Consider the following 15,485-nt stretch of genomic DNA (forward strand, 5'->3'; position numbering starts at 1 on the left):
TTGTCCAAACTGGGGTCAAAACTCAGCTTTCAGATCCCTAGTTGTGTGTTCTTATGTCAGTCATTTAGTTTCATTATCTGTAAAATAAAGACAATATGTATTTTTAGGTAAATGTAAAGATTAGAAATAACATTTATGTGTCAATGTTTAATATTAATGTTACTTAATCTGACACTGGCATCATCAGGGTCAGCTGTACATTTCCTTTACAATCATATTTATTCTTTCTTGTAAATCCCAGATTTATTGGACTCTGCTCACTAAACAATTTCAATAATATGACACTGATTACATACTCCTATATATGTGTGGTTTTAGTAAACTGTCCTGAGACAGCCTTTGAGCTAATACTTTGTTAGATATTTGGAGAAAACAATTTAACAAGAGGTGCTCTTAGGGTATTTGCTTACAGACAGGTTGTGTGAGTGGATAGCTTTCAAAGCTGCCTTTGAGACGCCAGTGCCTGGCATTTCCTGCACTCTGGCCTTGAGGCTGCACATGAATCTGACTTACTAGTAAAAATGACACAGCTTCCTTGACAAAGTCCAGCTGTTTATACCAGAGACTGGAACATTTTTTCCATTTATATGCATGGGCCAATGCTGACTGGAAATTATTGCCCCCCAAAAAAGTTGGGGGGGGTTGCTCTAGAAGCCAAACACATAGTAGGCAACAGAAGGAGAAATTTAATTGGAGAGTTTGGGGTTTTTTTTTAGATTTTTCTGCTTGTTCTTTACTATTATAAAGGCCTGCCACCCAATATTTAAGGAGGTAGCCCTTTAAGTGGGTAGCTAGCTGGGTCTCTGCCTTAAAAGTTTCCATAACGGCTTGTTGGAGCCCTGCCTAAAAGCATCCCCATAATTCCAAGCGGTACGGGCCCGCCTGCTGACGTCACGCCTGCGGATTGGCTGATGTTGAAGCTGAGGGCACGGGCTGTAGTTAAGCGAGCAGACAGGAGTTGACGGGCGCCATGGCTGTTGTTGGGTCACCAAATCCCCGAGGCTTCAGGCTGTTCTGCGTGACTCTACAGCGCCTCCTGTTTCTGCTTCTCTTTTTGCTTGGAACCCTGGCCAACAAACTTAATGTACCACAGGTGTTGCTACCCTTTGGCCGGGAGCCAGGCCGGGTTCCTTTCCTGCTGGAGGCTCAGCGGGGCTGCTATACTTGGTGAGGGGTGGCGGGATCACAAGAGTATGCACACCCCCGCCGCCCAGGAAGAATAGGAGGGGTTCATTGAACGGAAGACGCCACCGGAATACTGTGTGGTCACTCATCCTGAAGAGCCTTGCCTTTAGGGATCAGGGGTGGGGTGTCAGCAGGAATGGAGGGCCAGCCCTTCTGATATGGCCTGTCCTCGTTGTGTGGGATGTCTTCAGCTTATGTGTGGGTCCTTTTATGAGCAGTTAACGTGTGAGATTGGCTTTCTCATGGTATGTGTTGGGAGGGGTAGTCACTGTGAACAGCTGTCAGGGTATAAGGAAACCCTGTGTTGGCGGCTTCAGACAACCATGGCTAACCCACCGCAAAGAACTCTTAGTGTTAACAGCTAGGATGAGGAGTTCCCAAAGTCTGAGGAAATTTATTGAGGGGCTGGAGAGGCTTAGGATGCGCGAGTTCTCCGCAAACTAAAGTGAGGTTTTCAGTGTAAAAACACTTAACTATTGCATACTTAACTAAGCACTTTGTATGTGTTAACTCATTCCGTTTTTACAGTCTTAGGGATTAAGCGCTATTCCATTTTACAGGTGAGTGAATTGAGGCATGGATAATATGAAGTATAAGCTTGTATGAGAAGGTGTATTTTAGGTGGAGATAAGATTTGCCTGTCACATATTAATATGTCTCCTCCCTCATATGAGAGTATTCTTGAAGTGTACACTCAAGTTTGGGGTAATCAACTCTGGGGGGAATGACTTTCTGACTGAGGATGGAAAGACACGATTTCCTGGCGTGAGAGAACCCAACCGTAGATTGTATGGTTTCCTAAGGGTAAGGGAACCTAGCTGAAGTGGGCTCCAAGGTATCAGAGGGCTTATCCTAATTGGAGATTTCCCTTTACCATCACTGAAGAGAAGCACTAAGTTTTCTCCATAGTGTAAGAAGTTCATCTCCCATTTTATGAGAATGTATAAGGAAATCAGGCTTACACACTGATCCAGTGTGACTTATCTCCTCACTGAGGATGATGGAAGGCATCAACCTAGCATTGAAAGCCATTCCTTCCATCCATCCAAAAATATTAATGATTTTTTAAACTGTATTTTGAGTTGGACTCACACCTCATAATTTTAGCAAGATTTCCACCTTAGATAGCAACAGTCCAATTTCTAGGAGGAAATTCATTCCTCAGAGTTTGAGAAGCTTGGTCTCTTAATGTTGGAAATACAGCATCAATCCTATTTTTACATACTGAGGGAAGAATGTAACAATCTTACTTTAAATATTGAGGGAGGAATGTAACTTGGCACAAGGGATCACTGGAAAATGTTCTCATCAGTCTCTTCCACTTAAATCTTACATCTTTAAGCAGTGTTTATACTTTAAAGAAAAACATTTAAATACACCTGGTAGTATGTAATGTGGAAAAACTATAGGAACCTATGTTCCACCAAAAGTTAATTTTAGCCCACATTCATATTTCATACTCTTAAGTATTTTATTCTGGCAGGCATTCCACCCATCATGATGCAGTAACTGTTGAACCTTTATATGAAAATGGCACCTTATGTTCGCAAAAAGCTGTGCTCATTGCTGAATCTACCCAACCAATACGCGTCAGCAGTGTTATTCTTGCTCGAGAGATAGGTATGTTGAGACAAAACACACTATGTAATTGTTCACCTGGAGTAGAAAAATCTGATATCTTTTATAGATGGTTAACACAGACAATGTTGGCTTCAAATGCCCCTTAAGGTAGAAAAAAGGATTCCTGCAATATAGACCTTAATTGTGGCATCCTAGCCTGTAACTTTTTTTATTTTTGAACATCTAGCCCCTGGCAATGTGCCTGATGCAGAGCAGAAACTCTGGTTGTTTGAATCAGTGGAGAAGGGAAGGACCTATTTATCAGAACTAGCTTGGTAACGTTCTGAGGTTGGTCTTGAGTGAGGCAAAAGGCAGAATAAAGACTAGTACTTCTCAGGCTTCCTTGGTGGTCCAGTGGTTAAGAATCTGCTTGCCAGCACAGGAGACACGGGTTCAATTCCTGGTCAGGGAAGATCCCACGTGCCATAGGCAGCTAAGCCCACATGACATAACTACTGAAGTCCGAACACTCCAGACCTCATGCTTTGCGACAAGAGAAGCCACCACAAGGAGAAGCCTGAGCACCACAACTTGAGAGTAGTCCCCACTCACTGTAACTAGATAAAACCCGTGTGCAGTAACAGAGACCAAGTGAAGCCAATAAATAAATAAATAAAATAAAAAACTAGTACTTCTCAAGTACTAGTGTCATCTATGAATATGCATCTTCAGCATCACCTGAGAGCTTGTTAGAAGTGTAAATTCTCAGGCCCCACCTTAGATCTGCTGTATCAGAATCTCTGGAATGAACCAGGGGATCTGTGGTGTTAATTAATTTATGGCTTCAGTGGATCTTGGTTGCTGTGCCAGGGCATTCTCTAGTTGCAATGAGTGGGGGCTGCTATTTGTTGTGGTACTCAGGCTTGCCATTGGAGTGGCTTCTCCTTGGGGAGTATGGGTTCTAAGGTGTGCAGGCTTCAGTAATTGCAGCACTCGATCTCAGTAGTAGTTGTAGTGCACAGGCTTAGCTACTCCATGGCATACGGGATCTTCCCGGACCAGGAATAGAACCTGTGTTCCCTGCCTTGGCAGGCAGATTTTTAACCACTGAGTCACCAAGGAAGTCCCAGGGATCTGTGTTTTTAACAAGCTCTCCAGATGATTCTCATACATAACAAAATTTGGGAAGCACGTGCTAGTCTGTTTTAGACCAGAGCAGCTTAAGAAATGCTATTTGTGTCCCTGAGTTTCTGGCACTTGGTATTTTCATATTGATAAGTCAGAAATATCTGTGTTGCTCTTAAATATTTTGATAAATTATTTATCTGTACTGTATTATTAAAGATAAATTTAAGATGTTTGGTATACCATATTTCATATAATTGAAGATGCCATCTATTGTAACTATTTTTAATGTACTACTAAGAACAACATTGCCAACTAAACTGCTTTTCTTCACTTAGAATTTTTACTTTATACCTATTGAAGAGCTCTTTTTGACTTAGATGGTTATTTTTATTATGTATCACTCTCAAGCCTAATAAAAATGAAATAAAATTAACTGGTTAAAATATTCCTAAGATAAATTTAACATTTTTGCCTCATCTGAATCACTTTCTGATTGGGAATCATCAATGTCTGTGTTTATCCCCACAACATCTTCCTTTGTACCATTGAGACTGTTAGTGATGTTGCATTTCTTAAAAGAATCAATTAAACCAAAACCACCTACAGGGTATTAGTATTGGACTCATTAGTTGGCTTTACAATTTATAAAGCTGACCTGTTTTGTCTCCAGCTTTGAAAAGGTTTCTAGCACATCTGAGTCACCACCTTTCCCACCCTGTGTCCTTAACTGTTTGGTTCCAAGGGAAAAGAGTACTCCACCATTGTTCACCATGTTTTCTTCCAGCTACTAATACCCATTCTGCAAGCTTTATGTTGGCCCTTTTAAAGTTCTCACGAATGCAGTAAATGATAACTATGTTATTGACTGCTGGTGGTTGACAGTTCTAAGATGTCATCAGTCATAAGATAAAACCCTAATTTCAGAGCTGTTGAAATGTAAAAAAAATGAGTGTCTTGGAGTCAATGAAATGAGATTTCAAAGATGAGAATCTTTGAGGATCGTGTCATGCAGGGCAGCTACAGTGGATAGAGAAGGATACAAAGATGAGAAAAGAAGTGTTGCTTTGGTCACATATGCTATTTTTAATGTAATTACTCTTTTCAAATTTTATTTATTTTTGGTTGCACTGGGTCTTTGTTGCTGTGAATGGGCTTTCTCTAGTTGTGGCGAGGGGGGGCTACTCTTCATTGTGTTGCACAGGCTTCTCATTGCTATAGCTTCTCTTGTTGCAGACCACAGATTCTAGGTGCATGGGCTCAATGGTTGGGGCTCACAAGGTCTACAGCATGGGCTCAGTAGTTGTGGCTCACAGGTTTGGTTGCTTCTCTACATATAGAATATTCTTGAACCAGAGATCGAACCCCTGTCCCCTGCAGCAGGCAGATTCTTTTCTGTACCATCAGGGAAGTCTGTACCATGCAGGGAAGTCCCCTGCAGCAGGCAGATTCTTATCTGTACCATCAGGGAAGTCTTAACTACATGAATTCATTCTGATGTTGAAAGAGCACACAGTTGCTTGGAGAAATGTCAAATCTGGCTCTCAGCTTAGTTTCATCTGACTTGTGAATATTCCAAAATTATCTTTCAAATCAGCTTTCACAATTTTGCTATTAAAACAATTGTGTACATAGATGATGGAGATTCCCAATAATGAATGGCAGTCTTAGTGTCCTACAAGATGCATTCTTATCTTAATGGGAACTGGCCCTCTGACATGGGAAGGGACATTTTGAAAGGGAAGAGCATGCCTTAAGAGAAACTCTTCATTTGTTTGACAAATATTGAATTACCTACTAACTATAAGGTATCTGTAAAGGTTAAAAGATTTAAGCACTCCATTGGTGTTTAGGTGCTTATGTTTATGATATTTTTGGTGATAGTCTAATAGAGAAAATGAGTGGCTATGACAGAGATTAGCCGCTCTGTCTGCAATTTGGGAGACCTGGATTCAATCCCTGGATCGGAAAGATCCCTGAAGAAGGGCAAGGCAACCCACTCCAGTATTCTTGCCTGAAGAATTCCATAGAGCCTGGTGGGCTACATGGGGTCGAAAAGAGTTGGACACGACCGAGTGACTTTCACTACTGTAACAGAGATGGATAATGGTGAGAGACTAGGTGGGCATATTGTATTTGGTAAGAATGTTAGATTTATTTTGATTTTTTGTTTTGTTCTGACTAGATGTTACCTCCCTTTGATAAAATATTTAAAGAATATGGAAGGTTATATGTGAAAGTAGTGAAAGTGTTAGTTGTTCAATCATGTCCTACACTTTGTGACCCCATGGACTGTAGCCCGTCAGGCTCTTCTGTCCATGGAATTCTCCAGGCAAGAATACTGAAGTGGGCAGCCATTTCCTTCTCCAAGGGATCTTTCTGACCCGGGGATCAAACAAGGGATAATCTCCTGCATTACTGGCAGATTCTTTATTGTCTGAGCCACCAGGGAAACCCCAAAAGGTTATATAATGAAAAGTAAATCTCTAATCTCATTTCTCCCAGAGAAACCACTTTTCTGTATCATTCCAGATGTAGTCTATGAATATATGAAAATGCCTTTTTGTAGTGGTATATCTAGAGTTTCAACATTAGGTACAGGACAGGTAGAGGAGTTTAGAGATGAAGGCATAAATTTTAGGTATAAAAGTTCATGTGAAGGATGAAGAAAGGGTTTAGACAGCTGAATGATTTTGGTGGAGAGAATAGAATGCAATGATCAGTACATTTTGCACTGTGCTCAGCATGTGGTTATTGTTCAACAAATACTTAAAATTTCTTTTAAATTAATTTGTTTATATTTCAGCTGCACTGAATCATTGTTTCTGTGCACAGACTTTCTCTAGTTGCGGCAAGCAGGGGCTACTCTTTGTTGTAGTCAAAGAGTTTCTCATTGTGGTGGCTTCTCTTGTTGCAGAGCAGGGACTTTAGGCACATGGACTTCAGTAGTTGTAGTCCATGGTCTTAGTTGCTTCTTGGCATGTGGAATCTTCCTGGACCAGGGATTGAACCCCTGTCCCCTGCATTGGCCAGCAGATTCTTACCTACTGTGCCACCAGGGAAGTCCCAAAATATTTTTTGATAATTTTTAAAAATTTATTTTTTGGTTGCATTGGGTCTCCATTGCTGCTCACAGGCTTTCTCTAGTTGTAGTGAGCTGGGGCTGCTCTTTGTTGCGGTACATGGGCTTCTCATTGCAGTGGCTTCTCTTGTGGAGCACAGGCTCCAGGTGAGTGGGTTTCAGTAGTTGTGGCACACAGACTTAGTTTCTCTGAGGCATGTGGGATCTTCCTGGACCAGGGATTGAAACCATGTCCCCTTTGTTGGCAGGCAAGTTCCTATTCACTGTGCCACCAGGGAAGTCCCCAAAATAATTTTTATTTCATCCTTATTTCATCTTTATGAAAATAGGTCTACTTTCTGTACTGTTTCAATTTGTGTTTCTGAATCATGACTATATTGGGCTTCTCTGGTGGCTCAGATGGTACAGAATCTGCCTGCAATGCAGGGGACCTGGGTTTGATTCCTGGGTCAGGAAGACCCCCCCCTGAGAAGGGAATGGCAACCCACTCCAGCATTCTTGTTCAGTGGACAGAGGAGCCTGGCAGGCTGCAGCCTACAGTGTCGCAAAGAGTTGGGCACAGCTGAGCAACAAACATATTGAGTGGAAGTCTAGTTGGGTCTAATATGTGATTCTCAGGCTTTTTAATCTCATGGTCCAGGAAAAAAAATGGAAAGAAATAAAGTGAGAGAGTAATTTATTGGCAGACAGGAATGGCATATGGTTGCCACCCTCTTACTTTCCTAAATAAACACATTTTTTAAAATGTACTCTTATAATTTCATAAAAGGAAAAGCATTCTAACACTTCAAAAGTAATATTGAACATATATTCCTTTAAAGTGAATATATTTAATTTTATTACTGTTTTAAAATCTCATTTTTTGATGGGTGAATGAAAACATTATTATAGATCAGTGTCTGGGAATCACTGCTCTAGTGTCTCTTCTTGTAAACAGATGCTCTTATATTTTGTTGCTATGCTGTTTTCTTCCATAGGTTGAAACGAACTGTTATGCCTTTCCTTTTCTTAATATTTAGAATAAGCTCCTCAGTATATGAAACATTTAATAGATTCATGACCTGTTGAACTAAATTCTCAGTTTCTGGGTTCGTTGTAGTGACTGACCATGAACTGCGGTGTGATGTTAAGGTTGATGTGATAAACAGCATTGAAATTATATCTCGAACACGGGAACTCTATGTAGATGATTCACCACTGGAACTGATGGTGAGGGCATTGGATGCTGAAGGTAAAGAATGTCAGAGGATTCAACAAAATTACTTAAAATGAACACTTTTGTGTTTAGTATTTGGAAACAGAAATTTGAGAGATAAAAGTAGGTTGGAAATAATATTTATTTTCTCATATGTAGTTCATGTGCAGGAAGAATTAACAATTCTGAGTGTGGTTTGATGTATTAACTACAGACTTTCATTAAAATTTCCTAGTTCAGAATCCAAATTCTGCTACTGAGCTTCTGCTAATGGTCCCAACAATTAAGAGCATTTTTGGAGGAAAAAAAAAGAACATTTTGGAATTTATTATTAGCTCTGTTTTGATCAGTCTACTTTCTATAGGCCAAGAGAATTAAATGTAAACCTGTGAAAATTTTATAATTTTATCTTTCTTAAGACTGATTTACGTTGTTTTTCATATACTACGTAATGTAATATGTTACAAAAATTTTTAATTCATTGCTTCTTTCTTTGTAAACTAGTGAAGAGCAATTTTTAAAATATGAGAAATGAGCATATTAGTAATATTCAAATCTAGTTTTTATAAAAATTTTTATTAGAGGGACCAGGATTTAGGGATGCCTGTCAATCCTGAGACAGATTATAAGGTGGCCTTTTTATGTTGAAAGGAACAGAAATAGTGCCGTAATTTTGTCAACCAGCAGTTAACAAACTTGAGTCATTTTCACTTTGAGAAAGCTTATACAGCAACCATACTTACTCTGTGTAGGGGTCTTCCTGGTAGATGTGTTTTAATTCTTTAATGATAGTGCATCTATTTGTTAATGAAAGATGCTTAAAAATAATTTTCTACTTAAATTTCCCTTGCTTATTAAAGATACCTGAATATTTTTGAATATGTGATTCTGTCTTGTCTGCTTTTGCCTTGCTTTACAGGAAATACTTTTAGTAGTTTGGCAGGGATGGTGTTTGAGTGGAGCATTGCCCGGGATAATGAATCAGCAGTAGAAGAACTGTCTAGCAAAATCAGGTAACCTTGAAACCAAACCTAAGTATCTGACTTTGAAGGAGACATCTGCCTTTGGGTAACACACTGAACAGCAATCATTTGTGTGGGTTTTGATAATCTTTCTGTTTGGAACTATTTGGAACAAGTAAATTTATCACGGGGAAATATGGCATGGCTGTAGGTACTTTCATGATGGTTTAATTTGAGTCACTGCAGAGGAGTTCATGAAATCAGAACTGTATGATTATTTGTCGTATCTTCTGACGCTTTTGTTATTCAAGCAATCAACACTCACTGAAATACAGTGAGTGGATATTAATATGAAATTTTCAGTACCAAGCAATAGCTCTCAGACAATCCAGGTTTTAGTCCTACAACAGTTTTAGCCAGAAGCATATTAAGTACTTTTCTTCTATTTGTCATTGTGGAAATTTTAAACTTTTGACACTATACAGACATTGAAGAGATTATGTTTAAAGTCTCTCAGAGCCTTTTGGAAGAAGAAGAATTTACTAGAAACAAAGTTTATCTCTTTAGGATTTTGAGATACTCTGAAGCAGAATATTCTCCCCCTGCATATATAGCTGAGATGGAAAAAGAAGAGAAACAAGGTGATATGATTTTGGTGTCTGGCATTAAAACTGGTGCTGCTATCATAAAAGTTCGAATTTCTGAACCATTCTATAAGGTAAAAATTTAGACATTAAGTCTTGCCTATGGAATAGTTTCTTATGTTTATCTATGATAGAAACCCTCTAACCTGATTGATTTAGGCTGATTGAAAAAGTTATTTGAAATGAATAAACATTTTTTGAAAACCTGTCTTCCTTAAACATGTTATTACCCAAGTAAAATTACAGATGTTAGTGGCATTTTCTTTTAAAACATATAACTGCATTTTATTCACCAATCCTTTGATGTAGGTCTGAGACTTTTCTTTGTCTACAGATTCACTGGTTGAAAATATACGTACTCATTCTTCCGTAAATTAGTTTCTAGTTTCTTTTTCATTTTATTTTATGGGTGAGTAAAAAATTACACGTGTGAAGCAATTTGAGTGCAGAATTCTAATGTATTTTTCAAGGATTTTCCCTTCGTCTTTTACATTTCTCACCTACACCTAATTTGATGGCAGTACATCTTAGCTATCCTTTAATTTCTTTTTTTATTTAATTTTTTCTTAATTAAAAAAATTTTTTAAAATTTACCCTTAGCTTGCCTTTAACTATTTTTTAAAAATTAATTTAAAAAATTTGTTAATTTATTTATTTGTGTGGTAGTTTGTGCATTCTTTGGCATTGCCTCTCTTTGGGATTGGAAGGAAAGCTGATCTTTTCCCGTCCTGTGGCCACTGCTGAGTTTTCCAAATTTGCTGGCATATTGAGTGCAGCACTTTCACAGCATCATCATTTAGGATTTGAAATAGCTCAGCTGGAATTCCATCACCTCCACTAGCTTTGTTTGTAGTGATGCTTCCTAAGATCCACTTGACTTCGCATTCTAGAATGTCTGGCTGTAGGTGAGTGATCACACTATCGTGGTTATCTGGGTCATGAAGATCTGTTTTATATAGTTCTTCTGTGTTTTCTTGCCACCTCTTCTTAATATCTTCTGCTTCTGTTAAGTCCATACCATTTCTGTCCTTCATTGTGCCCATCTTTGCATGAAATGGTCCTGTGGTATCTCTTATTTTCTTGAAGCTATCTCTAGTCTTTGTTTTGTTTTCCTCTATTTCTTTGCATTGTTCACTTAGGAGGGCTTTCTTATCTCTCCTTGCTATTCTTTGGAACTCTGCGTCAGATGGGTATATCTTTCCTCTTCTCCTTTGCCTTTTGCTTCTCTTCTTTTCTCAGCTCAGCTATTTGTAAAGCCTCCTCAGACAACCATTTTGCCTTTTTACACTTCTTTTCCTTGGGGATGGTTTTGATCACCAATGTCACTAACTTCCGTCCATAGTTCTTCAGGCACTCTATAAGATCTAATCCCTTAAATCTATTTGTCACTTCCACTGTATAATCGTAAGGGATTTGATTTAGGGCATATCTGAATGGCCAGGTAGTTTTCCCTACTTTCTTCAATTTAAGTCTGAATTTGGCAGTAAGGAGTTCATGATCTGAGCCAGTCAGATCATATGTTTTGGCTGCACTGGGGCTTTGTCTAGTTGCGGCAAGTGGGAGCTACTCTATCATTGAGGTGCACAGGCTGCTCATTGTGGTGGCTTCTCTTGTTGCAGAGCACAAGCTCTAGGACATGGGTTCAGTAGTTGTGATGCACAGGCTTAGTTGCTCTGCAGCACATGGGATCTTCCTCAACCACAGATTGAACCTGTGTCCCCTGCATTGGCAGGCAGATTCTTAACCATTGGACTACCAGGGAAGTCTTGACTATAACTTCTTTTCAAAACATTTAAATTTTTTATAAAAAACAACTCTTTTCATATAATGCTTTTTAAAAATTAATTATTATTAAAGTTGGGAAAAACAAATGTCTTTTGGCAAGCATTTAATTGAAGTGGCAGGAACATGTATGTGGACGTCCTAGAGAGCAGCCTATTAACCTTGTATTGGGTAAGCCTTCACAAGAATTGATATATTCAACAAGGGATACAGAGTAACTTAATCTGGAAAGTCAATTCACTGGAGGTTGGTTAAAAGAATTTCAGTGGAATACAGTTAGGTCTTACTTTTTCCCATTTTATCACACTTGCCTTTTTATTTACCTGCCCTTCTCCTTTAGAAAGCTTGTCGTTTTCTATTCTTTGTTTGAGTGACTTAGTTAATAAGTGACTTAGAAAGCTGACACTGTATTAATATTCATGATCACTTTTTTTTCTTTCTTTTTTTCTTCACGATCACTTTTTAAGGCTAACTGAAATTATGATCTGTGCTTAGGAAAGCATTTTTTTAATCTTGGCAAAATATTTTAGAAGAAACTTACAGAAGTAAACTTTAATAAGGAGGACAATCTTGAGGATTTTGCCTGTGGAAACTTTCTGGTTTGTTTGTTTTTTTTCCCTTCTTTTAGAAAGTGGCAGCAGCATTGATACGTCTGCTTGTTTTGGAGAATATATTTCTTATACCACCCCAAGATATTTATCTCTTAGTAGGTGCATATATTAAATACCGAGTTGCAAAAATGGTTCAGGGAAGAATGACAGGTAAGTTGATTTAGCTTTTCCTAAGACTAACATTTCCCAAATCTTTTCTGCTGACAAGAGAAGCAGCTTCACATTATATATGCAAAATACGTCTTTCTGTTCTTTCTGTCTTAGATTTTTGTGATAAAGTACAATTGACCCTCAAACAACACGGGTCTGAACTGTGCAGGTCTGTTTATATGGAGATTTTTTAAAAATAAACACTACAGTACTACACGATGTCTGGTTGGCTGAGAGCGTGCATGCAGAACTGGGGTTATAGAGGATTGACTAATATGTGGATTTTCAACTGCATGGGGAGGTCGATGGGGGATGTCAGTGCCTCTAATCCCTGCACTGTTCAAAGATCAAAGATCAACTGTATTCTTTAATTGCTGTACTTGAGCTAATACTGGACTGAGGTAGCCCACATATCTTAAACAGGCTAATGCTACAGTTCAACTACTATGTAGCTTCAGTGGCCATAAGCATCTGAGTTGTGTATTAAAACAACAACCAAAAGTTTACTAACTTAGGACAAGTGAAGAAACTTTACCAGAAGGGATTTGAATGATCTTTGCAAAAAAATTGTTTATTGAGAAACTCTGTTAACTGAAAAATTTAATACCCTGTTGATCCCAAAAGTCCCACTCAGTTTATAAAGTGTACATTTACTCTATTAACATTAGTCCTTTATTTACTTGTCTAGTGGAGATCCTTCCTCCTATTCTCAGTTTACTGAGCTTTAAGAATACAAGCAACGAAAAAACCCCACAAAGTTGAAAGCGAAATCTGCACAAAATATATTTCTGGAAACACTGAAAAAAAAAAAAAAGAATACAAGCAACAATAAACTCATATAGTGCCCCCCTCAATTTCTATATATGTAGAAATTCATTATAGTTGGGAGGAAATAAAGAGAAATTAAAAGCAGATTTTGCTCTTACTTTGACCTGCTGCTTATAATCCAACAATATACTATTATCTATTGCTTTCATTATGGTTATGTATCTTTCATGTCTTACAGAGGTGAAACTTCCCCTGGAACATTATACACTAGAATTGCAAGACCACAGAGTTTCATGTAATATTTCTCTTTCTGGGAAAGTGGCTTTACTGGATGAGAAAACAGCCATGGTGACTGCTGTCCAGCTGGGCCACACTAACCTTATCTTCGTCCACAAAAGTATCCTTTTGTTCAAGTTTTCACTGCCAATCTGTATTTCCTTGAGCATGCTAGACATGTTCCTTGGTAAAATAACTGGCTAAGCAGGATTATAACACTACTACATTTATTTTCTATAGGTTCTGTCTTTTAAAAAGCGCTATAAATTATTATTGTCATAATTTCGCACAAAGGGTAGGTACAGAAGAGTAGTTGGAATTTGGAATCTGTTAAATTCAGAAGTTATGTACAACATAATATAAATTGTAAATAGGCGGGGTTCCTTAGTGGCCCAGTACTAAAGAATCTGCCTGCCAATGTAGAAGACACAGTTCAGTACCTGATCTGGGAAGATCCCACAGGCAGCTGAGCAACTAGGTCTGTGCACCACAGCCATTGAACCTATGCTCTAGAACCTGGGAGCTACTACTGCTGAAGGTCACACACCCTAGAGCCTGTGCACCACAACTAGAGAAAAGCCCATGCAGAGCGAAGACCCAGCACAGCCAAATATAAATAAATAAATAAGGTTATATTAAAAAATTATAAGTAGGAGACTGGGGAAAACTCTGGAGGAACTTGTGTAAATGTTATTTAATTTGTTCTTGTTTTAACCTGAATAATTGAGGAAAGATGATATTGTCTGCAGTGGCTACTTAATATTTGCTAAATTGAGGCAAGAGTAATTTTTTAATTAATTTATTTTAATTGGAGGATAATTACTTTACAATATTGTGGTGGTTTTTGCCATACATCATCATGAATTACTCCCAGGTGTACATGTGTCTCCCCATCCTGAATCTCCCTCCCACCTCCCTCCACACCCCATCCCTCTGGGTTGTCCCAGAGCACAGACTTTGAGTGCCGTGCTTCATGCATTGAAGTTGCACTGGTCATCTGTTTTACATATGTTAATATACATGTTTCAATGCTATTCTCTCAAATCATCCCACCCTCACCTTCTCCAACAGGGTCCAAAAGTCTGTTCCTTACTTCTGTGTCTAAGAGTAATTTTAAAAAATTCACTAAACCTGCTCTGTAAGGATTGAACAAAGAGCTCTAATATAGTCAGTGAAAACAAAACAGTATAAAGATTAAAATTCTCAGAAAATTGAAATTTGCAGAGAATTCATAAAATTCTCAGTGTTGATTTTGAAATATTTCCTATTTTTGAATCTTTGAATCTCAAAAATTTAAATTAATTTGTTTAATTTATTCAGCAAATACCTATTATATTTCTCCTATATGCTCAACATTGCTCTAAGTGCTGAGGATACAGACTATTTTACTCAGGGTAGTTAGGGAAGTCCTCTCTGATAAGGCTGCATTTGAGCAATGAACCATACAGATATCTGGGTGAAGGCTCTCCAGAAAGAGGAAATAGCAATTTCAAAGGTTCTTAGGCAGAAGCCTATTTGGCATGTTTACAGAAGAGCAAGGAAGACACTGAGGCTGAGTGCAGAGAATCAGGGGAAAGTAGAAGAGGTAATAGAGTAGGAGAGGGAGTAACTATGTAGGGCTTAGTAGGCTTACTCTGAGTAAGAACCTATCAGTCTTAAAGGATATAGTATTTCTTGTAGAATAGTATTTGTTAGTTAGCTGTTATATTATTTGTCTAAAACATTCAGGAGGGGTTTTGGTTCAGAGTTGTTTGTTCTCTAGTCATTTCAAGGTTCCTTGGACATTTGTGAATAAATACAGTAGTAACTACAAAGTAAACTAAGACTGGAGCCCATTATACAGAGTGAAGTAAGCCAGAACGATAAAGAACATTACAGTAAACTAACACATATATATGAAATTTAGAAAGATGGTAATGATGGCCCTATATGCAGGGCAGAAGAGACGCAGAAGTACAGAACAGACTTTTGAACTCTGTGGGAGAAGGTGAGGGTGGGATGTTTCGAAAGAACAATATGTATATTATCTGTGGTGAAACAGACCACCAGCCCAGGTGGGATGCATGAGTCAAGTGCTCGGGCCTGGTGGGCTGGGAAGACCCAGAGGACTCAGGTGGAGAGGGAGGTGGGATGGGGGACCGGGAT

At 38.5% G+C, this 15,485-nt stretch overlaps 1 protein-coding gene across 1 annotated transcript in view; it reads left to right on the forward strand.

The window, feature by feature from the left end:
- The first annotated feature begins 10 nt into the window (after nt 1–10).
- NUP210L (nucleoporin 210 like) overlaps nt 11–15,485 on the forward strand; it is a 99,380-nt gene continuing 83,905 nt past the window's right edge. Inside the window, exons 1-7 of the mRNA XM_065903697.1 lie at nt 11–1,167; nt 2,669–2,805; nt 8,052–8,183; nt 9,067–9,160; nt 9,677–9,827; nt 12,164–12,296; nt 13,303–13,461. Coding sequence (XP_065759769.1) covers nt 971–1,167; nt 2,669–2,805; nt 8,052–8,183; nt 9,067–9,160; nt 9,677–9,827; nt 12,164–12,296; nt 13,303–13,461 — 1,003 coding nt within the window. The 5' untranslated portion in view covers nt 11–970. The remainder of the gene's footprint in view (nt 1,168–2,668; nt 2,806–8,051; nt 8,184–9,066; nt 9,161–9,676; nt 9,828–12,163; nt 12,297–13,302; nt 13,462–15,485) is intronic.

The sequence above is a fragment of the Muntiacus reevesi genome, chromosome 1 (genome assembly GCF_963930625.1).
Source record: "Muntiacus reevesi chromosome 1, mMunRee1.1, whole genome shotgun sequence".
Taxonomy (NCBI): Eukaryota; Metazoa; Chordata; class Mammalia; order Artiodactyla; family Cervidae; genus Muntiacus; species Muntiacus reevesi.